We start from the raw sequence: 25,220 nt of genomic DNA on the forward strand, positions 1-25,220 counted from the left end.
AGACACCCTTATGGGGCAAGACTTGCTTCAGTGGAGCTTTGGTGCTCACTGAGTCTGCTCCCTTAGTGTGTCCCTTATGGATCTGAGGAGTTGTAATCTGGATGGTCCCACTCTGCCCACTGGGTACACTGGTTCTTGGATCTAAGGAGGTGCTAATTTATCCTCTGCCTGAGGCTACCCAGCAGGAGGTACGGAGAGATCTGCAGATTCTTCTTCTTTGTTTGGGGTTTGGAGGTGCCCAGATGAGGCCCAGCTGTGAAGCAATGCAAGCTGCTGTGGGGCCGTGGGACTTCTTTTGGATGTTCGGGGTCTCTCTGACCCAGATGCAGTTCGTTAGGTAATTTTAGATTGCAAAGGGCCAGGCCATTCATATGCAAAAGCCTCTGTGCACAGTTTGGGTGGGGCAGGGTCTCAGGGAATCAACAGGGTGGAGCAAACAGCTAGGGCTGATCTTCAGCCCTGCCCTAAGAGGCCCTGGGTCTCAGTGTCCCGCCGTAATGGTTGCAAGCACCTCTGAGAGAAAGCTGCCCTTGAGTTCCACCCAATGCCAGACAGTCCAGTTTCTCCCCGTATGAGTCTGGGTCCCCAGAGACTCTCCCTGAACTGGAGTTCAGAGCCATCGGGAGCTTGAGACTCCCTCCCGTTTGAAAAAGACAACCTTGTCCTCAGTTGCCAGCCCTTTTAGAGTGCGCCTCCATACCTCTGCACTTTACTTCCACACCTCCTCTGAGTCTCAGTGTGCTTTTCTCTTTCCTTCTAGTTGTAGAATTTCCACTCAGCCAGCCTTCCTGTGGTTCTGGATGATGTCCGTTTTGTCTTTTAGTTGTATTTTTGAAGTGGTTGTGCGAGACAGCAATTTCAGGTGTTTACCTATGCCGCCATCTTGGTTTCTCCTGCATATCCTTTAATGATTAATAATGCTGAGCATCTTTTAATATGTTCATTGGCTATTTGTACATCTTGTTTTGGAGAAATACCTTTTCAAATCATTGCCTTCTTAAAAATTGGGCTATTTGTCTTTAATTATTGAGTTTTAAGAATTTATATGTTCTGAATACTAGTCCCTTGTAAGTTACAAGATTTTCAAGTATCTTCCCTAATTCTCTGACTTATCTTTTCATTTTCTTGATTGTGTCCTTTGAAGTACAATAGATTTTATTTTTTATGAAGTATAATTTATCTGTTTATCTTTTTTTCTTTTGTCACTTGTGCTTTTGGTGTTAAAAAACCACTTCTGTAACCCAAATCCATGAACATTTACCTTTGTGTTTCCTTCTGAGAGTTTTATAGTTTTACATTTAGGTATACACTCTTTTTGAGTTAATTTTTGTATATGGTGTGAGAAAGGTATACAACTTCCATTTTTTGCATTTAGATATATAGTTTCGATGTATAATTTAGTTTTGACTATAATTTTGAACTCTCTTTAAATGCAATAATAGCATGCATTCCTTTTTTAAAAAACATTTTTATTGCCCTAACCGGTTTGGCTTAGTGGATAGAGCGTCAGCCTGTGGACTGAAGGGTCCCGGGTTCAATTCCGGTCAAGGGCATGTACCTCGGTTGTGGGCACATCCCCAGTAGGGGGTGTGCAGGAGGCAGCTGATCAGTGTTTCTCTCTCATTGATGTGTCTAACTCTCTAACCTTCTCCCTTCCTCTCTGTAAAAAATCATTAAAATATATTTAAAAACACACACACAAAAAAACATTTTTATTCATTTCATAGAGGGAGGGAGAAGGAGAGGGAGAGGGGGAGAGAAACATCAATGATGAGAGCGAATCATTGATTGGCTGCCTCTTTCATGCCCCCTATTGGGGATAGAGCCCACAACCTGAGCATGTGCCCTGACCTCCTGGTTCTCAGGTTGATGCTCAATCACTGAACCATGCTGGCTGGACATTCTTTTGTGACTTTTTATGTTTGTGAGATTCATTTATGTTATTGTGTGGAGCAACAGTAGTTCATTGTCTTTGCTATAAATTGTTGAATACATTTACAAAAGTTTATTCACCTATTTTATACTTAATGCCATTAGGCTGTTTCCAGTTGGCTAGTAGAAATAATGCTGCTGAGAACAATCTCAGATGTTTAGGTGCACATAAGCAGGCAATCTCTTGTGTGTATCCATAGGAGTACAATAAATACATAGGGATCCTAGGATATTCCATATAATAAAATTTAGTAGATTGGGTCATTTTTCCAAAGTTGTCCCAATTTACACTCCCTCTACCAATATGTAATAGTTCTGTCGCTTTACATTCTTATCAACACTTGATATTTCAGTCTTTTTAATATCCTAGTATTTCGTTGTGGTTTAAACTTGCATTTCCCTGATGACCAAAGTGGTTAGGCATTTTTTTGGTATATGTTTATTGGATATGGTATTAGTCATTTCAATGTGGCTGAGAAAAATACATTTATTTACTTACCATGTTGGTGGTCCTTACGTAGCTATACATGTTTTTGTTCTAGGAATCATGCTGAAAGAGCAGCCCCTGTTTAGGATATATTCTTGTTTCAGAGGTAAAGGGGGAAAACTAGTAGAAAACTACTATCTTTTGAAGATTCTGTTTGGATTTAGTGTAGGTCATGTCCATTCATATTCCATAGGCCAAGGCATATCTTAAAACCATACTCAGGGTCAGTAGACCAGGGAGGTGTCCTCCTTTCGCAAGAGGCATTAAAAGTCACATGGCCATTGTTGGGGTGAATAGTTTTTTCACAGAAAAAGCAGAGGGCACAAATACTCTGGAATAGTAATGAAGTCTACCATCTTATTTCTGAGGTGCTTCTTCAGTTCTCTTGTCATGTTCTGTTATTCTTGACTGTTTCTTATTAATTCCTTGTGGGGAGTTTTTCCTCCTTTTTTCTTAGTAAGTTGTGGATATAAATCTTTTGTTGGGTATAGATAGTGAAGATATTTACTCTCACTCTTTGACTTGCCTTTTTAATCCGCTAATGTCTTTTGTTAAATAAAATTTTTTAAAGTTGAGATATATTTGACATGTTTTAGTTTCAGATTAGGTATACAACATAATGATTCAATATTTGTATATTATTGTAAATGAAATTCTGAATTTCATTGTTGTCTAGTTTATTGATATTTTCCTTTATAATTGGTTTTGTTTCTTGTTTAATAAATCTTTCCCTACTCCAATATTATAAAGATAGCTATTTTCATTATTTTCTAGAGTCTTTATTATTTTGTTTTTTACATTTCAATCTGTAAACCACCTAGAATTAATGTTTAGTTGACATTTTAACATATTCCTTCAAGTCTAGAAAAGAGCTAAAATGATCTCTAAGTGGTTTCTAAGATCAGATTAACTCAATTTACATATAGAAATATTGATACTAAATTCACATATGTATAGAAGGTATATCTGTTTTCTAATATAAAAACATGTTGGGCATATTTAAAATTTTTACTACATTTAAAACTGCAAAAATTCACCTTTCCATATCCGTAGGAAGTCAGTAAACAACTATCTTTGGCTACCAACATCACTATTTCTCAGATATTATCAGGAATATGTGAGGCTATAATTTCCATCTTTCTGAAATTTAAGAGTTTCAGTTTTATTTTATCTTAGAGCTTACTTAATTTCTTTCTCTTGTCCCAAGCTGTCTCTATAAACTTCTAGCGAAAGAACCAAAGAGAATAATTTCTAGATGTGTAGTACAGAAATTGTTTAAATAATTGTGTTTCTATTAAGCAAACACGTTAGTAGTTTGCCTTTCTTCAGCAAAAACTGAAGTTGTTCCTTACAGAAGAGGTACTTACATCTAAACATTAAATATATGTTGTGGCACTTTTGCTTCTCTAATATTTGTAGGATAGTTTGGGGATTAAGTTTTATCATCTAGTAGACCAAAATATTTCTTCTTAAAAATTGACCAAGGTAAGCAAATAGTAACATTTTAAATAGGTTAGTTTTAACACTGTCCATAGTATTTTTGTTGTTGTTAATCCTCACCTAAGGATATTTTTCCATTGATTTTTAGAGAGAAGGGAAGGGAGATGGAAAGATAGAGAGAAACATCATTGTGAGAGAGACACATCGATTGGTTGCCGCTTGCAACCGAGGTACATGCCCTTGACCGGAATTGAACCCTGGACCCTTCAGTCCGTGGACCAGTGTTCTATCCACCAAACAAAACTGGCTAGGGCTGTGCATAGTATTTATTATCTTTCTTAAATGTAAACTTAAATCTTGGTAATAGATCTTAGGGTTATAATGAAAAGTCTATCTGACTTTTCCTTTGCCATTGACCATTCAGGTTTGGAATTGGTCAAAACTCTTACCTGAAAAATAGAGTAAGTATTTACTTAAATAGTAGTTTAAGAAATAGTACACATTAAAGATCATTTTGAAGATTAATGGATGGAAAAAATCAGTGAATAAAAGAACTTGGCCAATATAGAAATAAATTACATCTTTGTGTTCAACCTAAAAAAGAAGGTATCAGAAAACCAGAATTATTAGGGAGTGCTGCACAAAATATTTGCATTCACATATATTACAGAAACTTAACGTACTTAATATACTAAATATTCTTAATGTACTAAGTGTAATTAAAAATATACTACAGCCCTAGCTGGCTTGGCTCAGTAGATAGAGCATCGGCCTTCGGACTGAAGGGTCCCAGGTTCGATTCCGGCCAAGGGCACATGCCTGGGTTGCGGGCTCCATCCCCAGTGTGGGGTGTGCAGGAGGCAGCCAATAACTGTCATGTAGATATTCAGTAATTTTTCTTTTCTATAAAGTTCACTTCCAACCTTTAGCCTTTGTGATTCTTGAGTACTTCCCCTTAAATGCCTTGATATTCAGGTGAAGTAATTTACTGACTTTTATGTTTTTAGTAGTAAATATGGACCGTTATTTGAGATTTGTTTTATTAACAGAATATTACTCTTGCCTTTCAGCGGGGATCTGATGAGCTTCTTTCTTCTGGCATCATTAACGGACCTTTTACCATGAACAATTCTAGTCCTTCTATAGGTGTGTATGGTGAGTTTTCTTTTTTTTTTTTTCCTTTTCAAAATCTGAAATGTTTTTTTTCTCCATGGGTTTCCCCCCAATTTTTTAGAGTGCTCTTATTTTGCTCATCTTATAAACATGTTGAAGTTCCACTACCTATATATATAAAAGGCTAATATGCAAAGTATCCCTTCAGGAGTTTGACAGGGAGACCGGAGTTTGATCGCTCACTATGATGTGCACTGACCACCAGGGGATGGCGCAGAATGAAGGAAGGCCCCAGCCGGCAGCTGGGGAGGGGAGGTCCCGGCTGGCAACCGGAAGGCCCCGATCGGCCCTGATTGCTGACCAGGCCTAGGGACCCTACCCGTGCACAAATTTCGTGCACCGGGCATCTAGTTTATGTATAACAAAAACTAAAATTTATTGCAGTAAAGTTCATATATGTGAAATTAAGAGTTATAGTTCTCATAAATTTTAAGGATTAATTTGGGTTTAATTTGATAATTCCTTTTTAGTTTGATGTTCTGTGTGCTACACAGTTGTGATAAGGCTATCAATAAGTTGGTGACCCTTCACAATTGAGTAAAAGAACTAGGTGCAAACTCTTGTAGTATTGAGTGATGATGGATTTAGAATAGAAGTGTTAAAATTTTAATATGCCAACATGATTTTTAAAAATTGAAACATACCTTGTGGGGAGGGGAGGGGCTGAGAGGAGGGGGATAAAGGGAAGGAAAATGGGAAATATCTATAATATTATCAATAAAAAATATATTTTTTTTAAACATTGAAACGTAATTCACATCCCATAAGGTACCACTTGATTTAAAAATAGTTTTGAAATTTGGAGACTGGAGACTGTAAAACAAGTTGGGAAAGTGTAACACTGGAGGGAGAGAGAGCCGTTAAGAGACTATTTATACAGTAGCAGTAACAATTATGACGGAGAGAATTAGAGAACTTACAGAAGGTGAAAGTGATCGTTGTTGGTGATTACTGTTGGTGATTAATGTTTGAATAAGAGATTTCATTGATGATTTCCAGGTTTTGGTCTTGGAAAACTGAATAGATGGTGATGCCACTCTTTATATTAGAAAATATAGGAAGACCAGAATTGGACAAGATAGCAGGTTCGGATTTTTATTATTGAATTTGACTTTCTCTGGAACATCCAGATGGAAGTGTCAGGTAGATAGTGGGTTCTTCTGGTCTCAGCATTGTGAGAGACATTTGGAAGTGAATATCATACACATTGGCAGCTGAAGCCATGAGAATGGAGAGTCTCAGAAAAGGTGAGATTTTTATCTAGATGTTTTTGGAGTTATAGGGAGTTAGGGAACAAGTGGACCTCAATTTCCAGACCCTGAGATACATGGGGTTTGGGAAAGTGAACAGCCTTTATGTGAGGACACACTGAGAGAGGTGGACCAGGTTTAGTTAAGGCAAAAGATGAAAAGAAAATTGAATGAAGAAATTAAAAATATATGGAAATTGGTCAGCCATGATACATTGCTCTGAAGGAAGCATGTCAAACTCACAGCGAGTTTGACATGCTTGCTCTAGAGGACTAAATGGAAAGATTTTGTAGGCAGAGCAACAGCATAGGATTTGTTCATGTAGAAGTATGGACCATGTAATACGGGCATGAGACTAAATCAGCTTTCTCAAACTTGAGCTGGCATCCAAATCACCTAGAGGGCTAGTTCAATAAAGCCTGATTGCTGAGTTCATCCCTAGAATTTCTAATTTATTAGATCAAGGGTCGGTCCTGATAATTTGCATTTCTGCAAGTTCCCAGGTAAAGGTGATGCTGCCATTTGAGGAACCATACTCAGAACTACTGGATAAAGGAAAAGCTAGAATATGAAGTTCTTAAACCTTTTGATCTGGTGGGCTTAAAAAAAAAATTCTGCCCTTATTCCCCAGAGTTATAGTATATCGAGGGTAGGGCCTATATGTTTGTTCTTATTTTAAAGATTGAGGTCAGGTAGTCTTTTTGGTCTTGGTTGATTGATTACTTAAGAAAGAAGTATGAGATCTAGGTTTAGCAGGCGGCAGTTTTTGTTTTTGTATTTTGAATTTCTTCTTGTATCCCATTTCCTAAGTTCATTGTTTCTTTTCCTGAAGCGCATATCCTCTTTAGTAGCTGTTTCAGCAGAGCTCTGTAAATGGTAACCTCTCACACTGACTAAAAATGTCCACTTCACTATAGCTATTGAATGATAGCTATTTAGAATTCTAGGTTGATAGTTATTTTCTCTCAGCACTTTGAATGTACTGTTTTACTCTTTTGGCTTCTATTGTTGAAAAGTCTATTGTCAGTTTATGTTATTACTTTGTAGATAGTTTTCTCTGTAGTTATTCTTAATATTTTCTCTTTATTTCTGTTCTGTGGTTTCACTATGCCTAGGTATGCATCACAAGTTCTCAACCCTGGATGCTCAATAAAATAGCTTAGGAAGCTTTGAAGAAAATACAGATGCCTTGACTTACCCCACACCAATTTTAAAATCTCTGTTGGGGCTGGGACTGGGGTGGGTCTAGAGACTCTAGATACTGTTTTTTATTTGTTTTTAAAGCTTCTTAGGTGAATATATATATAAATATATATATGGTTTGTGCAGCTGGAGTTGAGGACCATTGCTGGAGACTAATTGCCTCCTGGATTTCTGTTTTATGAAATGGTAAAGGAAATCCTTCAGACTTGAGGAAAATGATACCAGGTGGAAACTTGTGTCTACAGTGGTAATTATGTGGACACATGACTTTCTCCTTTTTTTTTTTTTAATTTAAAAGATAATTGAGGGAGGATTCTGGGAAGATGGCATAATAAGAAGCATCAGGAATCATAACTGCCTACCTAGACAACAATTGCACTGCCTGAATCTGTAACTAATTTGGAACTCTTGAGTCTGTTGAAGGCTTGCAAGTTTCATGGGGAGACTTGGAAGGTAAATTATGGTTAATTTTCAGATCTTAGCACAGTAGCTGCTACCCGTACCACCCCCCCCCCTACCCCCCCAGTCACATGGAGCCAGCTGTATCCCTGTTTCAGGAGTAGCTTACAACAGCTTGCGGGAGCTAGGATGGTCAAAAAAAGACCTTGTCCTTTAACTTTTGGGGATCTGTGCTCTGATAGATAATTGCTTCATCTGATACACACTTGCAAACAAAGAGGCAGGCAACCATTGTTCTTGCCTCTCCTGCTTTGTTGCAAGCTAGGCCTCACTCCCCCCAAATGACTACCATGAGATTTAAAGAGCCAGTGCTCTTCTCCTTCCCCCACTTCATTTTTCCTGTTTATTTCCTTTTAGGGACCAAACATTAAAAAAACAACTGCATCTACAGGGAAAATTAGAAAGTGGTCATACAGGAAAAGGCTCTGGTGAAACCTGAAAAGACCTTAGTTTACACAGCAGGCTCATTGTTGGCCCAGAGACAGCCTATAATAATAAAAAAAAGAAAGACAATAAATAAAAATAATTCAGAACCCGGAAAGCCTCACAGAAAGGGAAGAATCTGATTTCCAGAGTTACCACATTCCCAAATTTGATGAAAAACGTGAATATAAATATCCAAGAAGTTTAATTAACTCAGGCAAGATTAACTCAATGAGACCCACACTGAGACACATTATAATCACACTTTCAAAAGACAAAGTATCTTGAAACAGCAAGAGAGAATGAACTCGTCACATACAAGGGATCCTCAGTAAGAATAAGGGTAGATTTCTCATGAAGAACTTTGGAGGCCATGATGCAGTGAGCCAATGTATTAAAAGCGTTAAAATAATAAAACTGTCAACCTGTAAAAGAATCCTATATTTGGCATAACTGTCAGTCAAAGGTGTTTTTTGTTTTTTATGTTTGTTTTTTAGTTTAAATAAATTTTCTGCTACAGAAAGAAAAATTTATAGATTAACATCCCTCATGAATGTGGACACAAACATATTCAGCAGGATAGTAAATCAAATATCTTATATAACACTAGAGGCCCAGTGCACAAAAATTTGTGCATGGGGGGCGGGTCCCTCAGCCCGGCCTGTGCCCTCTCGCAGTCTGGGACCCCTCGGGGGATGACCACCTGCTGGTTTAGGGCTGCTCCCCGGGGGATTGGGCATAAGCTGGCAATCAGATATCCCTCTGGCAGCCCGGGAGCCCTCGGGGGATGTCCATTTGCCAGTGGAGAGCAGGCCTAAGCTGCAGTCTGACATCCTTAGCGCTGCTGAGGAGGCGGGAGAGGCTCCCACCACCACCGCTGTACTGGCAGCTGTCAACCTGGCTTGTGGCTGAGCAGAACTCCCCCTGTGGGAGCGCACTGACCACCAGGGGGCAGCTCCTGCATTGAACATCTGCCCCCTGGTGGTCAGTGTATGTCATAGTGACCAGTCATTCCCAGTCTTTCTGCTGTTAGGGTCAGTTTGCATATTACCCTTTTATTATATAGGATAGAGGCCTGGTGCATGGGTGGGGGCTGGCTGGTTTGCCCTTCAGGGTGGGGGTCCCCACTGGGGTGCCACTGGGGTGCCTGACCAGCCTGGGTGAGGGGTTGATGGCTGTTTTCAGGCTGGCGACACCCACTTTAGGGTGGGGGGTCCCCACTGGGGTGCCTGGCCAGTCTGGGTGAAGGGCTGAGGGCCGTTTTCAGGCTGGCCAAGCCTCCCCAGCGACAGAAGCTCCCAGCCTCTCCTTTTTTTCTTTTTTTTTCCTGGGATTTATTTACCTTCTATAATTGAAACTTTGTAGCCTGGAGTAGAGCTCAGAGCCGGCCAGAGCTTGGCTTCCTCCATCGCCAGGGGCAACCCAAGGCTCCAGTTCCATGGCCAGGGCTGGCTGAAAGCAGGTATCTGGGGTTTATTTACCTTCTATAATTGAAACTTTGTTGCTTTGAGTGTAGCTTAGAGCCGGCCGCGGCAGACAGGGAACCTTGGCTTCCTCCATCGCTGGAGCAAGCAAGCCTCCTGCTCATTCCAGCTCCATGGCTGCCGGCCGCCATCTTGGTTGGGTTAATTTGCATATCTCGCTGATTAGCCAATGGGAGGCATAGCGAAGGTATGATCAATTACCATGTTTGTCTATTATTAGGTAAGATAAGCCTAATATGCTAAGTGTCCGGTCATCCAGTTGGCTGTTCAACCAATCAAAGCGTAATATGCTAATGATATGCTAAGGCCGCTCAACTGCTTGCTGTGGCATGCACTGACCACCAGGGGGCAGATGCTCCGATCAGTAGGTTAGCTTGCTGCTGGGGTCCAGCTGATCGGGACTGAGCAAGGCGGGCTGGACACACCTTGGAGCCCTCCGTGGCCCCTCCCCACCTGGCCGACCTCCCACATCCTTTCCTGGCCCCGACCGTGCACCAGTGGGGTCCCTCAGCCTGGCCTGTGCCCTCTCACAATCAGGGACCCCTCGGGGGATGTCTGAGAGCCTTTTTCAGCCTGACAGCAGAACAATCGGTCGCTATGACACACACTGACCACCAGGGGTCAGACGCTCAATGCAGGAGCTGCCAGAAGCCGGGCTTACGGCTGGCAAGTGCAGCAGTGGTGGCAGGAGCCTCTCCCGCCTCTGCAACAGCACTAAGGATGTCCAGCTGACGACTTCGGAGAATGGGCCTAAGCTGTCTGTCGGATATCCCCCAAGGGCTCCCGGACTGAGAGAAGAGGGCGCAGGCCGGGCTGAGGGACCCCCCCTCTCCTGAGTGCACGAATTCCGTGCACCGGGCCTCTAGTATACATATAATATGGAAAAAGAGGGGAGATAATATATCATGATCAAGGAGGGTTTATATCATTTTAAAAAATTCAATTCCCATTTATGTTAAAAGCCTTAGCTAATTAGGAGTAGAAGGGAACTTTTTCAACCTGATAAAGGTATGAAACTACAATAAACGTTATACTTAGTGGTGTAAGACAGTGCTTTCCCTCTGAAATTAGGAATGATGCAAGGATGTACAATACAAGGTCAACATACCAAAATTGTATTTCTGCATACTATCAATGATTAATTGCTACATAATTTTAAAGTGTTATTTACAAGTCCATTAAAAATTATGAAGTACGTAGGGCTAAATGCACCAAAATATGTGCATGATCATTCCACTGAAAACCATAGAACGTTGCTGAGAGAAAGTAAAGAAGGCCTACATAAATGCAGAGATATCATGATGTGTATAGTTTGGATGACTCAATTATTAAGAAGAGAACTCTTCTTAGTAAGTACCTGATTTCAAGAATTCCTGTAAAGCTATAGTAATCAAGACAGTGTAGGACCTATGGTTTAATTGAGGAGCTGGTGATTTTGGAAGGAGGACTGACAAAAAGGGGCACTAGGGACCTTGTGGGGATGGTGAAATTTTCCTATATCTTGATTATTGTGTTCATATGGGTGTATATGCGAGAAGTTGTCAAACTGTAAAATGTGGGTAGATTTTATTTTATCTAAAGTATACCCTAGTAAAGTTGAATTTTTTTAAAAAATCCATATTTACAGGGTAGTTTACCTCATAGATTCCTCCAGTTTTGAGATGGGAATATATAATTTTTAAAAAGCCTCTTCCATTTATCTCTTTGGAACATGACTAGTAGGCATTCAGTAGTTTTCAGTATATTGTTCAATAAAATACAAGATTGATGTAAGCTAAGTATTTTGAATACTTATTTTCATAATAAAAATTTTGGAAAGTGTGATGTATCCTTTTTTTTTCTAATTTTTATTTGTTTGTTTTTTTTGCTAAAAGTATTACAAAGGGTATTACATATGTGTCCTTTTTTTCCCCCCGCCCTTGACAATCCCCTGCCCTCCCTTACCCCCCCCCGTGTCTTATGTATTAGTTATGCTTATATGCATGCATACAAGTCCTTCGGTTGATCTCTTACTCCCCTCCCTTCTGCCCCCCAACCCTCTCTGGCCTTCCCACTGCAGTTTGACAATCAGTTTGAGGCAGCTCTGCCTCTGTATCTATTATTGTTCAAAAGTTTGTAATGGTCTTTATTATCCATGAATGAGTGAGATCATGTGGTATTTTTCCTTCATTGACTGGCTTATTTCACTTAGCATAATGCTCTCCAGTTCCATCCATGCCGTTGCAAATGGTAAGAGTTCCTTCTTTTTTACAGCAGCATAGTATTCCATCGTGTAGATGTACCACAGTTTTCTAATCCATTCATCTACTGATGGGCACTTAGGCTGTTTCCAGATCTTAGCTATGGTGAATTGTGCTGCTATGAACATAGGGGTGCATATATCCTTTCTGATTGGTGTTTCTGGTTTCTTGGGATATATTCCTAGAAGTGGGATCACAGGGTCAAATGGGAGTTCCATTTCCAGTTTTTTGAGGAAACTCCATACTGTCTTCCATAGTGGCTGCACCAGTCTGCATTCCCACCAGCAGTGCACAAGTGTTCCTTTTTCTCCACATCCTCTCCAGCACTTGTCGTTTGTTGATTTGTTGATGATAGCCATTCTGACAGGTGTGAGATGGTACCTCATTGTTGTTTTGATTTGCATCTCTCGGATGATTAGTGACTTTGAGCATGTTTTCATATGTCTCTTGGCTTTCTGAATGTCCTCTTTTGAAAGGTGTCTATTTAGATCCTTTGCCCATTTTTTGATTGGATTGTTTATCTTCCTTTTGTTAAGTTGTATGAGTTCCCTATAAATTTTGGAGATTAGGCCCTTATCAGATATGACATTGGCAAATATGTTTTCCCACGCAGTGGGTTTTCTTGTTGTTTTGTTGATGGTTTCTTTTGCTGTGCAGAAGCTTTTTATTTTGATGTAGTCCCATTTGTTCATTTTCTCTTTAGTTTCAACTGCCCTAGGAGCTGTATCAGTGAAGAAATTGCTTTGGCATATGTCTGAGATTTTGTTGCCTTTGGATTCTTCTAGAATTTTTATGGTTTCCTGTCGTACATTTAAGTCCTTTATCCATTTTGAGTTTATTCCTTCGGTTGATCTCTTACTCCCCTCCCTCCTGCCCGTGATGTATCCTTTTATACAAAGAACTAGAGGCCCGGTGCACAAATTCATGCACAGGTGGGGTCTGGCTGGCCTGCCCCGATCGGGGCCTATTGGGCCACACCGGCCCGGGGGAGGGGCCACAGGTGGTTGGTGGGCCGGGCTCACTCCTGATCGGGGTTAGGGGGGCTTATTGGGGGTGGGGCCAGTTGGCCCCTTCCCCTGGTCGAACTCCCGGTGGAGGGGACAATTTGTATATTAGCCTTTTGTTATATAGGATAATTCTTCAAAGTTATGTATTCAGTGTAATAGAATTTCTTCATTTCCTGTTGACTTTTATTGAATTATGGCTATATGGTTGCTAATATATATTTTCCACTTTCAGATTATTATACTTATCAAATATTTAGATACAGCCATTTTTGGGTCATAAAGTAACCCAAAATTGATTTTTTAATTTCATAAAGTAACTTTTTTGATTTCAGAAAGTAACTTGCCAAGACTGGATATCTGGGCATAGCCTATGCTCATAATATAGCTATGGCACTTTCATAATAATATAGAACAATTAACCTACAGTGGTGATTTATAATTGCACATTTTTTAAAATAAAAATGTGTTACCACTGGCCTTTATTTGATAGTGCAGCACAAGCCCAAATAGTTGTAGTATTAATCTTTTTTCTCACACATAGTTTTACAGAGATTATGTATACCTCTGTAAAAGAAACGACCTTCTTAATGTTCTTTCATTTATTTTAGAATAGTCTGGGTAAACTGATATAAACCTCTTGCTTTTAAAATGTTTTTTCCAGTATTTAACAACTTTTTCTGGTTAAGAAAACACAAGGTGGTGGTATTTTAGTCTAGCCATTCAGATCTACAGGGAGGGTGCAAAAAGGCACCCTGGCTTTTACTCCTATCCAGGGTGTGATGTTTGGTATTCTTAACTAGTGACAAAATTATAAGCCACATAAATTTGGACATACATTGAAAATTTATAATGTAAATTTGCTTGCTTATTTCTAGGAATGATAAGACAAACGCTTTGAGATTTAGCCTTAGTTGGGTGGCTCAGTATACATCAAAAGGTAGCAGGTTCGACTTCCTGTATGCCTCGACCCTTTAATACAGTTCCTCATGTTGTGGTGACCCCCAACCATAAAATTATTTTCGTTGCTACTTCATAACTGTAATTTTGCTACTGTTATGAATCGTAATGTAAATATCTGATATGCAGGATGTATTTCCATTGTTACAAATTGAACATAATTAAAGCATAGTGATTAATCACAAAAACAATATGTAATTATATATGTGTTTTCCGACGGTCTTAGGCGACCCCTGTGAAAGGGTCGTTCGACCCCCAAAGGGGTCGTGACCCACAGGTTGAGAACCACTGCTGTAAGGGCACATACTAGGTTGTGAGTTTGACCTTGGTCGGAGGCAACTGATGGATGTTTCTTTCTTCCTCTCGAAGGAAAAAAAACTTGATTAAAAAACCACACATATATACTTGGGTGAAGATTTTTACAAGGTTACATTTAAATTTTAGTTTGAATAATGCATTTTTCACCTGTTCCAGGGGTCCTCAAACTTTTTAAACAGGGGGCCAGTTCACTGTCCCTCAGACCGTTGGAGGGCCGGACTATAGTTTAAAAAAAAAACTATGAACAAATTCCTATGCACACAGCGGCGGCAAAAACACCCGGCGGGCCGGATAAATGTTTTCGGCGGGCCGCATGTGGCCCGCGGGCCGTAGTTTGAGGACCCCTGTCCAGCCATTTACAAAAATAAATCATCTCTGAACCTCCATCTCTTCATGTGCTAAAATTAAGATTTAACTGAGTATATTTCTATATGTCAACTCAAATAGGGCAGTGTAAATGAAAACAGTGTGAAAACTAGAAATGAATGGACAGAGTCTTTAGAGCAAGAAAATGACATGGTACACTATTTTAGGTTGATGGCGGCAAAACACCCGGCGGGCCGGATAAATGTTTTCGGCGGGCCGCATGTGGCCCGCGGGCCGTAGTTTGAGGACCCCTGTCCAGCCATTTACAAAAATAAATCATCTCTGAACCTCCATCTCTTCATGTGCTAAAATTAAGATTTAACTGAGTATATTTCTATATGTCAACTCAAATAGGGCAGTGTAAATGAAAACAGTGTGAAAACTAGAAATGAATGGACAGAGTCTTTAGAGCAAGAAAATGACATGGTACACTATTTTAGGTTGATAATGTAGGATCTGAGACCAGGCAAAAGGGGAGTGAGACTAGAGAAGTAGAAGGGGACAAGATCGTAGATGAGGTTGGTGACATTGAGAGTGGAGATGAAAAATATAATTAGTCATTTTGGAGGGAAAACTTACTTCATGGTGATTGATGAGAAAGAAGAGGGAAAAGAAGGAATCTCTTGCCTACCAGATTATCAATATCTGACTGCCAATTATTTTTCACAGTCTGGCTAACCATTTGCTATACACAGACACAGAATTGTAAGGACTTCTAAGAATTGATAGTCTTTTGGCTCTGTGTAGGATGCTGCCTGCATTCATGAACGTAGAGAATTTGGGAGAAAATGCTGGTTTGGTTAATAAGTCAACTATTCACCTGTAAGCAAGTAGAGTTCCATGCCACAGATACGGGTATAAAATAGTATTACCATAATTTTTATGTGGTACTCATGAAATTTATTTATTTAGGAGCACAGACATCTGATTGTAAAGTTCCATTAATATTTGGGAAAATGATCATTTTAGGCCTTTTGAAAGATAATATTTTCTTCCTAATAGTGCTAAGTATGGTATTTAGTATTTAAGAAAAAACACACATAACTGTAGTGAAACCTTTGGCTTTCAGATAATTTGCATTCAGTTTTATACAGTGCTATATCTAGGGGAGGGGGACATTTCTGGATCTTACATATATAAATTTGAGTATTTGTTACAGACTTGTCAGTCTAGTTATTGTCAGTGTTAAAATAGTAGGATTTAAATGAAATTTGTCTGTGAACTGGGGTAATTATTTTACAGCAGTGGTTTTCAAGCTTTAAGGTTGCATCAGAATCATCTGGAGAACTTGTTAAAGCACAGGTTGCTGGGTCCTGCCTGTAGTAGATCTAGGGTAGAGCTGGAAATTTGCATTTTTAGCAAGGTGATCATGCTTATGTTAAAAACTATTATATAATAAGGACTAAGATTATTCTCAGAAACCACAATTTAGCCTCAAAAAATAACTTTAAAAAATAAATAATCTCTAAGAAATAGACTTAATTTTCATAAACATATAGCTCAAATCCAAATCCCTTTAGGGTATAATAAATATAAAATTTTTGTTATAGTGTTCCCTAAAAGCTATTGTTCGTACTTATTTAGCAACAGAATAAATTAGAAAAATATATTTTAAAATACTGTAAGGACATTATAAATGTTCTCTATTCACAACAAATAATTGATTATTTAGAGGTATTTGGTGCTTCTAAATATGTAATTAACTTACCCAGTAATTTCCTTGAAGTTAAACATGCTTATATTTTTAAAGATTTTAATACCTGTGTGAAAAAACCAAAAACCTCTTCGCTTAAAGATGAATGGTTCTTTTCTCCTCTTACCCCATCTATCCCATTATCCCCAAAATTTCAAAACCTGAAACTCTTGGGAGGATCAGTATTGTCACGATACATATGATTAATATAGTATGTCTACCCAAATTAGTTTCAGTAATTTTTTTAAAATCTTATTTTTTTAGCTAATGGGAATGACAACAAGAAATTTAAAGGAGATAGACCTCCCTGTTCGCCTTCCCGTGTTCTCCATCTTCGCAAAATTCCAAGTGATGTCACCGAAGCAGAGGTCATATCATTAGGTCTACCATTTGGCAAAGTAACTAATCTTTTGATGTTGAAAGGAAAAAGCCAGGTATGTAATATTTAAAGATTGACCCATCGTTATATCTCTGGGTATTAGTGTTAAAGATGATTTTTATTTTTTTGAACTTTTCTAAATTGCATTTTCTAAATTTCATTCTATTTACATAAAGTAGTTTTTAAATTATAATTTTTTGTGTATGACAAGAAACAACAGATAAAAATATTAACATTGACTGGTCTTTTTCCCTTAATAAAAAAATTTATATTTTTAATTACAAAATGGCTTATGAAAATATCCTGTGATTACCAAAAGACCCCAACAGAAAAAGAGAGAAAATATAAATTATACCTCATTTGGCAAATTACAGGACATAGAGGTTTTCCAAAATCTATATAGAAATATTTATACTATTTTAGTTATAGAATTAATAAGTAGCTTCTTCGATAATTTCAGAAGTTAATAGGTTTTTCTTAAGATGAATATGCTTTTGTGGTGATCATTTCAAAAATATAGTACATGTCATATTGATTGAATAATCGCATGCTTTCTTGTTCCATCTCAGACCTCACTGGGATGAATTTTTTAGTTCTCTCCTAGTTCTCTTTTACACTGAGCATTGTTGCAAAGAAGCGGACAACAAATTGAGCTAGGCCCTAGACATTGTGTAGTACATTGGGATATGTCCCTATGTTTCTTACACTTCTCATGAATAAGTTTAAGAAGCACATTTTAAATGTATTTATAAATAAGTTGCTTGATTAGCAGTAGACTTGCTAGAGGCTGGATGATGATGTCTGAATTATGCCCAGACCTTTAGTAAGCTATAAACTAACATCCCTGTTTAATTCGGACGAGATTATTAAGATCTGTAGAAGTTAAATAAGGTGTTAGTCCTTGTTGTGTCTACATACTTAATCTCCCATCTCTTGGAGATAGTACATGTACCTAGATCTTTATTTTAACACAGTTGCCTTTGTTGAGAATACTAGGTTTGCATGGTTTGAAAAGAGCCAACATGGCCATGTCTAATGGTTGTGATATGTGTAACAGCCATGTATCACGTATATTATCATATTTCAGTAGTATATCCTATACATTATGTCAAATGGCTGTGAGAGGCAACAGGCAATATCATACTTTCCTCTGTCGCTACTGTTAGTTCTGGGGTTATATTTATCGGTAGTGCTAATTGACTTATGTTGATTGCTTGTCTTTTGTTTATAAATACTATTTGAAAAATATCTTGTCAGTGATATACTTTAGCAGGAGATTCAGATGTGAGTCACTAGAACTACTTTTAGGCGTAATCTTTCCCATGGTACTTGGAAGTAGAGTGTTGAGGGCATAATGGGGATTATTTTCACCAGTCTTTCTGTGGGTAGTAATTTGATTTTCTTTCCACCCACATTATGAAAATTGATCCTTTTGACTGGATACTTTAGAAAAACAGAAATAAAACCTTTACTGGACAATTCATTAAATATGAATTCTTAGGTTTTATATGCTTTCAGGAAAAAACTTCTTATGACAAGAATCATGTACTATTCCAAATACATTGTTTAGTTTTTCCTTTGTGTGACTGATGTTAAACATTGAGTTAATTCATAATATGTAGTAAAGAGTTTGTAGGAAAAGACCCTCTCCTCATATAGTGAATATTATTAAAATACTACAGTTGTACAATTTTTTTTTTGTTGAAAAGATGATTACAAACAAGGTAGGAGATACTGCCATAGCTATTTTTACCTTGATCATTTTTATCCTTTTTTACAAATACTAGAAAAAGTATATTACTGATACAACTGGATAGTGGATTTAAAGTGTATTGTGGATTTTTATACCTTTTAGATGGTATAAATGACTCAAAGTCTATTTCTTGAAGTGGGAGGAATTTTATTTGTTTATTGTGGATCAGTTAATTAATTAATGGTATTTGATCCACTGTTGTTGGCTAGCATTACTATTTAGTAGATTGTTTTTAGTTCATTTAATCAATTCAGTTGTGACATTTGATTAATTCAGTTAAGCATCATATTTAACATTAATTAAGTTAATAGCCTAGAATATTTGCCAAATGGAAACACTTGCCAAGTAAGTAACAAAGAAAGTTAAATTTATAGGTATGTGCCATTTCCTGTGTTGAATAAATTTTGTTAAGTACATACTTTATAAATTATAAATGTTTTATATATAATTTGAATTGCTAACTAAATGCTTTATTGTAGTAAAAAATGAATTGAGTTGTCTAACTAGAAATTTGCGTTGATTTAAAATGCATTTTAAATTTAAGATGTTCGTAAGGTGGTTCTGAAGGTTCAGAGTGATTAGTGTATGTCTATATTTTATCTTCCTAATGAACCATTAAGATAGGTGGCAAAACCTGCCACCTTAAAGCTTTATAAGTATCCTATTCCTGTCATATAAGTTACAGGAGTCCTGATAGCCAGAAGAAGCCATATATAGAATAAGATATAAATACCAAGGTTTGTCTTCCATCTTAACTCATCCTATGTTACTCTGCAAATATTATTAGTAGTACAATGATTACAGATAAAAAAAATTTTGCTTGAATGATTTGACTTATTATAGGAAGTTCTTCTGTTTCCCTAATTTGAATAGTTGAGCCTCTGCTCCTGAATGCTCTATTTAATTGTATTCATAAACTGTTTAATAAAGGGTAAAGAAGAACAGATGGTCATGCCCCATCTCTGAGACTGTTTTAGCAAAGAACTGTTAAATCTCAACTCCTGAAAGCATCCATTCATAGTGGTGATGCACACATTTTTAAAATATATGTATATTTATTGATTTCAAAGAGGAAGAGGGAGAGAAAGGTAGAAACATCATGATGAGAATGAATCATTGATCAGCTGCCTCCTGCACGCCCCCTACTGGGGAGTGAGCCAATCTGGGCATGTGCCCTGACCAGGAATCAAACCATGACCTCCTGGTACAGAGGCCAATGCTCAACCACTGAGCCACACTCGCCAGGCCACACATTTACTTTTGCCTTTTTAATTACTTCTAGATTTAGGAGAAACAAAAATAAGAGAAAAATAAAAAACTAAATAAATAATCGAATCAATTTCTCAATCCCAAATCCTTTACTGAACTCAGCTTTTCCAGTATGTTCCCAATTAATATCAGCAATACACATTGAAGGAAAAGTCTTTTCATTCTCTTCATCACATTGAAGCAAAAAATCTTTCCATCCCCTTCTTTCATGAGAACAAATATACAATTACTATATATATGCACAGATATTTATACAGATATATATGATTTATTTATTTACTTTTCTTTTTTTGATCTGGTCCTTACCTTGTGGTGAGTGGCTTGAGTGGGTACAAGGTGGAGCTGCATGTGTGTGAGGGGCAGAGATGGATTGGTAACCACAGGATACCTAGTCTGTGTGTAGAACAAAAACAATTTAGTTACCCAGAGATAACTAACGAACATTTTGCTAACATTTTGGTGTGTGCCTTTCTTTATTCAGATGTATTATTGTCTATGTATATAATTTTATTTAGGTTGACAATGCATGAGTTTAGAGCAACCTAGAATGACAAAATAGTTCTTAGCTGTCTTTCAAAAACCATGAGTTTTCACTTTACCTTCTTGTGTTTATTGCAGGCTTTCTTAGAAATGGCTTCTGAGGAAGCTGCTATTACTATGGTGAATTATTACACTCCTGTTACTCCTCACCTTCGAAGCCAGCCTATTTTTATTCAGTATTCCAATCACAGAGAACTTAAGACTGACAATCTACCTAATCAAGCTGTAAGTATTAAAGGCATTTTTAAAAATAGCTGTAAGCACCTATGGTATAATAGCTTAAGGTTAATTTTCTGTTTCAGAGGAAAAACAAAAACGTGTTTTTTTTAATCCATCTTAGCATGATTTATTAGTAAAGATTGTGTATGTAAATTTCTTACCCGAAAGCTTAAACATAAGAAAGTGAAGCCATGTTTGAAGATTAAAGTTATGGTGTTAAAAATGGCAGATATTTACTTTTCTCATGTAACTGTTTACATGAGAAAAAAAATTAAATTGTTATGTATCTCTTAAAATCTCAGATCTAAAGGAATTTTAGAAGTCAGTCATTTCTTTTACAGAATATATAACAAAGGCATTGAGAAATTGAGTGATGTTTCTATTGTGATGTTACGTAACTGAATTTAAGATGTTAATAAGAATATGTATAGATATGTTTAGTAAATGATTTATAACTTCAAGATGAATGTGCAATGTAGAATATCAACATTTCTTAGCTATTTTCCAGTTTTTATTTTGGTGTAGTTCATGTTGAATCTTTTGTGTCTCTTCAGGTTGATTTTTAAGTAATTAAAATAGTAATTTGAAGATTTTTTATTATGTTAAGTGCATAATGTTTGGCCCCTATGTTCTTGCTCTAGGCAAAAGAACTCCTCCAGCTCTTGATTCTGTGTTGAAAGTTATTTATAATGTAAGCTGTTGAATTTAAATTAGTTTTCCATATTATTAAAAATGGACATTTCCTTATACAATCTTTAATTTGTTCTAAGAGATACTAATCTATATATATTTATAAAAGCCTAAGCGACCTTTATGACCGAACGATGGGTCACTATGACGCGCACTGACCATCAGGGGGCAGACACTCAACACAGGAGCTGCCTCCTGGTGGTCAGTGTGCTTCCACAGCCAACCTCCCCCATCTGGCCAACCTCCCGTGGTCCCTTCCCCCGGCCGGGCCCTGGGCTTAGATGAGGAGCCAGGGGTGCGTGGCAGTGGACGCGGCCCCTTTCCCAGGGGGCCGAGGGCTGGCTCCCTCCTTGTGCACGGCAGCTGACCTCCCATGCCCCGTCCCTCCCCCAGGCCAGCAGGCCCCTATCGGCCCGCTGCCCACCCTCTGCAATGGCAGCGAGGTGGCGCAAGGGAAGGAGGAGGGGGGCAGGTGGGGAACCACGCGATGGCAGGGCTCCAATGATGGCAGTGTCGACATTTAGCATCTGTTCCTCTGTACCCGGCCTGGTGACCGTTGCCTCCTCTCCCGACCCTGATAGATGAGATATTATATCTTATTGTTTACTGATTTTTATTTGATTACTCATAAAGTATTTATAGCAATTTCTGTTAATGTGGGTTTCCAAAACCCCCATTTAAAAAATTGCGGTAAAATGTATATAATATAAAATTTACAATTTTAACCATTTTAAAGTATGCAGTTCAGTGGATATTAAGTACATTCACATCCTGCAACCCATCACCAACATCCATCTCCAGAACATATTCATCTTCCCAAACTGAAACTCTGCACATTAAACACTAACTTCCATTTTCCTCTCCCCTTAGTCCCTGGCAACCACCATTTTACTCTCTGTCTCTTGTAAGTTTTGTCTGCTTTAATAATATAGTTTTTAAAATATTTTAGTACAGCCCTGACCGGTTTGGCTCAGTGGATAGAGCGTCAGCCTGCGGACTGAAGGGTCCCGGGTTTGATTCCGGACAAGGGCATGTACCTTGGTTGCGGGCACATCCCCAGTAGGGGGTGTGCAGGAGGCAGCTGATCAATGTTTCTCTCTCATTGATTTTTCTAACTATCTGTCCCTCTCCCTTCCTCTCTGTAAAAAATCAATAAAATTTATTTTAAAAAAATATTTTAGTACAAGTCATATCTCTTAAGATTGTATTAAAGTTTCTGATTTTGATACCATACTCATACAGACCTAGCTAAGCAAAATTTTAAAAAAAATTTGCCTATATTCTCCTACTTTTACATTTTAGTTGTTTGTATTTTAATATGTAAATCTTTATTTTATTAAATATTTTTGGAGTGGGGAGTAAGGGTTAGGTTTTGGTCTTTATTTTACTACCAGTGACCAGTTTCACTTTTGTTATTTAACTTAATATGTTTTATTTCTCCAGATATATTAGAATTACTTTGGTAACTTCTACCCCAAAAACACAATTGGAATTGAATTTATTTTATAGATTAATTTAAAGATAATTAACGTATTTTTATTGCTCACTGATCCTTTAAAGAGGAAATTATATTTTGTTTCCTGTCTTTGAGTAGATCTTTTAATTTTCCTTTATGTAAGTTTTCTCATTAGTGTGATTCCTAAATATATTAGTATGTCTTGAAGAAGAAATAAACAATTTAAAAGACTCTTAAAGATAGGATTATTCTAAAGGGAAACAGTGAGAAATCCCAGTTGCTTGGCAACCAAAGCCAGCCCAAATGACCTAGTTTATTCTTCGATAGCCTTGATTTCTTCCCAATATCCTTTCTATTTTGTTACTTTTGTGCAGTTTTTATGCATTGATGTTTCATAAAATACAATAATTTTTCTTTTATTCAAAGTTCTATGCCAAAGCTGAATTTGAAATTGAAGGTACCTGTTTGCATATATAAAATGTATTAGGTAACTTTATTTTAACAGTTCTGGGAAGCTGATAAATTAAATGTTTCATTCTCTCTTGTTCTCTGAATCAGGATATCCCAAAACATGCCATAAGTTCTTTTCCAGCTTATGGACACACTTGCCAAAGGGTCAGGTGAATATCAAGTATTTCTATCCCTTGACTTAAATTAAAATTATAGCTAAAAATTTTATATTTTAAGGTACATCATCTGAGAAATGGTTGTGTAATAGCAGTCAATTATTGTATGGACAGTTTTTCTTGACCTTGTGCATGGAAGTTTATAAATCCACAAAGAGATGACCATGGGAAGATTTTTCTCTAAAAAGTCATCAAACTGAACACTTAAAATCTCTGTATTTTTTTTAATCTCTGCATTTTTATGTATACTCATTTCCTTCTCAATTTTAGAAATGCCTTCACAGAATCTAGGCATGTTTTAATTTTACATGAAGTACATTTCTCTCCCATGCCTCAATAAAAATTTGTTGGTTTCATACTGCTGCTATTTCCTTTATTTATAGTTAGTGTAACCATTCTAGAGGGTTTGTTGCGAAACATTCAAATAGGATCTCTTATAATAGGAATTCTGTGTCATAATTTTTATCATCAGATTCACAGAATCTCTTCATATTAAGAAGACATTTCTCATTTTCCCCCTGACTTTTCAGTGGTTGTCAGTAAAGAGTATGCCTCAATTTCGTTTTTTTTAACTTAAATGTGTGGTATTTTTTTTTTCAGGTGTTATTTCTCAGATATTTGTTGTCAAAAGCATTTCTTGCATGCCTACTACTCTAAGACCTTTGTACTCAGTGCTCAATAATACAGGGTATATTGAAAACTCCAGAATGATTAGGACAATTTATACCATGGCTTTTTATATTTCTCCACTATGATATCCCATATGCCAAAGAGGAAGGATTGAAGAGTAATACTAGCAACCACAAGCATATATGTAGAATTGCTTAATATAAAGGATAAATAGAATTTTTGGAGAGATAATGAAGTAAAGTCAGTGAAGTGAAGTTTACTTTTGTTTGTGCAGGCTTAATTTTGATAAGATTTAATCATCTTAATCTAAGAAGAAAAGGAACCATACTTAGAACCTCACTGTGATGATATCTTCCTAGACAAATTTCAAAATAAAAAATTCAGTTCTTCAGTTGCACTAGGCACATTTCAAGTGCTCACTAACCATATGTGGCTAGTGAAGGGGTGGGCAAACTTTTTGACTCGAGGGCCACAATGGGTTCTTAAACTGGACCGGAGGGCCGGAACAAAAGCATGGATGGAGTGTTTGTGTGAACTAATATAAATTCAAAGTAAACATCTACACTAATAAGGGTACGGTCTTTTTTTTTTAGTTTTATTCATTTCAAAAGGGCCGGATCCTTGCCCACGGCTGCTCTAGAGTGATGCTTTCTTAATGCAAATAACTCACCTGCATTGGCTTTAAGGTCTTCAGGTGTGACCATGACAACAAATCGGATTGCACGTTCATTTCGAAACATCTCGTAGGACCACCGACGGATAGACCGCATGCATTTCACTGCTGCAATGCCATTGTTGGCAATAAGAACCTGGGAGAGTTAGGGGATGGGAATTGGAGAGAAAAATAGAAAAAGCAAGCAATGATGGAGAGAAAGAGGTGAGACAATTTTTGTAAATCTATCTTATTTTGAAAAGGCAGATTTTCTATAGGAATTTGTATTCCTGGTCTAGGTAGTTAAGAACTAGCTCCCACATGACCAAGGGATATTTTAAAATGTTAGCTAAGGAAATACTTCAATATGTGCCTGACTCAACCTTATTCCTTTCTAGCTTCCTTCTTTTAAAAATCCTCACCCAAGGATATGCTTTTTTTTTAAATTGATTTTTAGAGAGAGAGGATGGCTAGGGAGAGAAACATCGATGTGACAGAAAAACATCAATCAGTTGCCGCCTGTATGCACCCTGACTGGGGATTGACAACCCCACAACATGGGCATGTGCCCTGA

General features: G+C 37.6%; 1 protein-coding gene across 8 annotated transcripts in view; it reads left to right on the forward strand.

Moving 5' to 3' along the window:
* PTBP3 (polypyrimidine tract binding protein 3) overlaps window positions 1–25,220 on the forward strand; it is a 76,908-nt gene that overhangs the window by 17,205 nt on the left and 34,483 nt on the right. For 5 of the 8 annotated variants that reach the window (XM_005859750.2, XM_005859748.2, XM_014534383.1 and 2 more), the window contains 3 exons: window positions 4,930–5,014; window positions 16,697–16,866; window positions 20,452–20,598. In XM_005859750.2, coding sequence (XP_005859812.1) covers window positions 4,930–5,014; window positions 16,697–16,866; window positions 20,452–20,598 — 402 coding nt within the window. Of the gene's footprint in view, window positions 1–2,485; window positions 2,526–4,929; window positions 5,015–16,696; window positions 16,867–20,451; window positions 20,599–25,220 lie in introns of those variants that run through there. The other 3 variants (XM_014534388.1, XM_014534384.1, XM_005859749.2) reach the window with 3 other exon arrangements.

The sequence above is a fragment of the Myotis brandtii genome, unplaced genomic scaffold (genome assembly GCF_000412655.1).
Source record: "Myotis brandtii unplaced genomic scaffold, ASM41265v1 scaffold13, whole genome shotgun sequence".
Classification (NCBI taxonomy): Eukaryota; Metazoa; Chordata; class Mammalia; order Chiroptera; family Vespertilionidae; genus Myotis; species Myotis brandtii.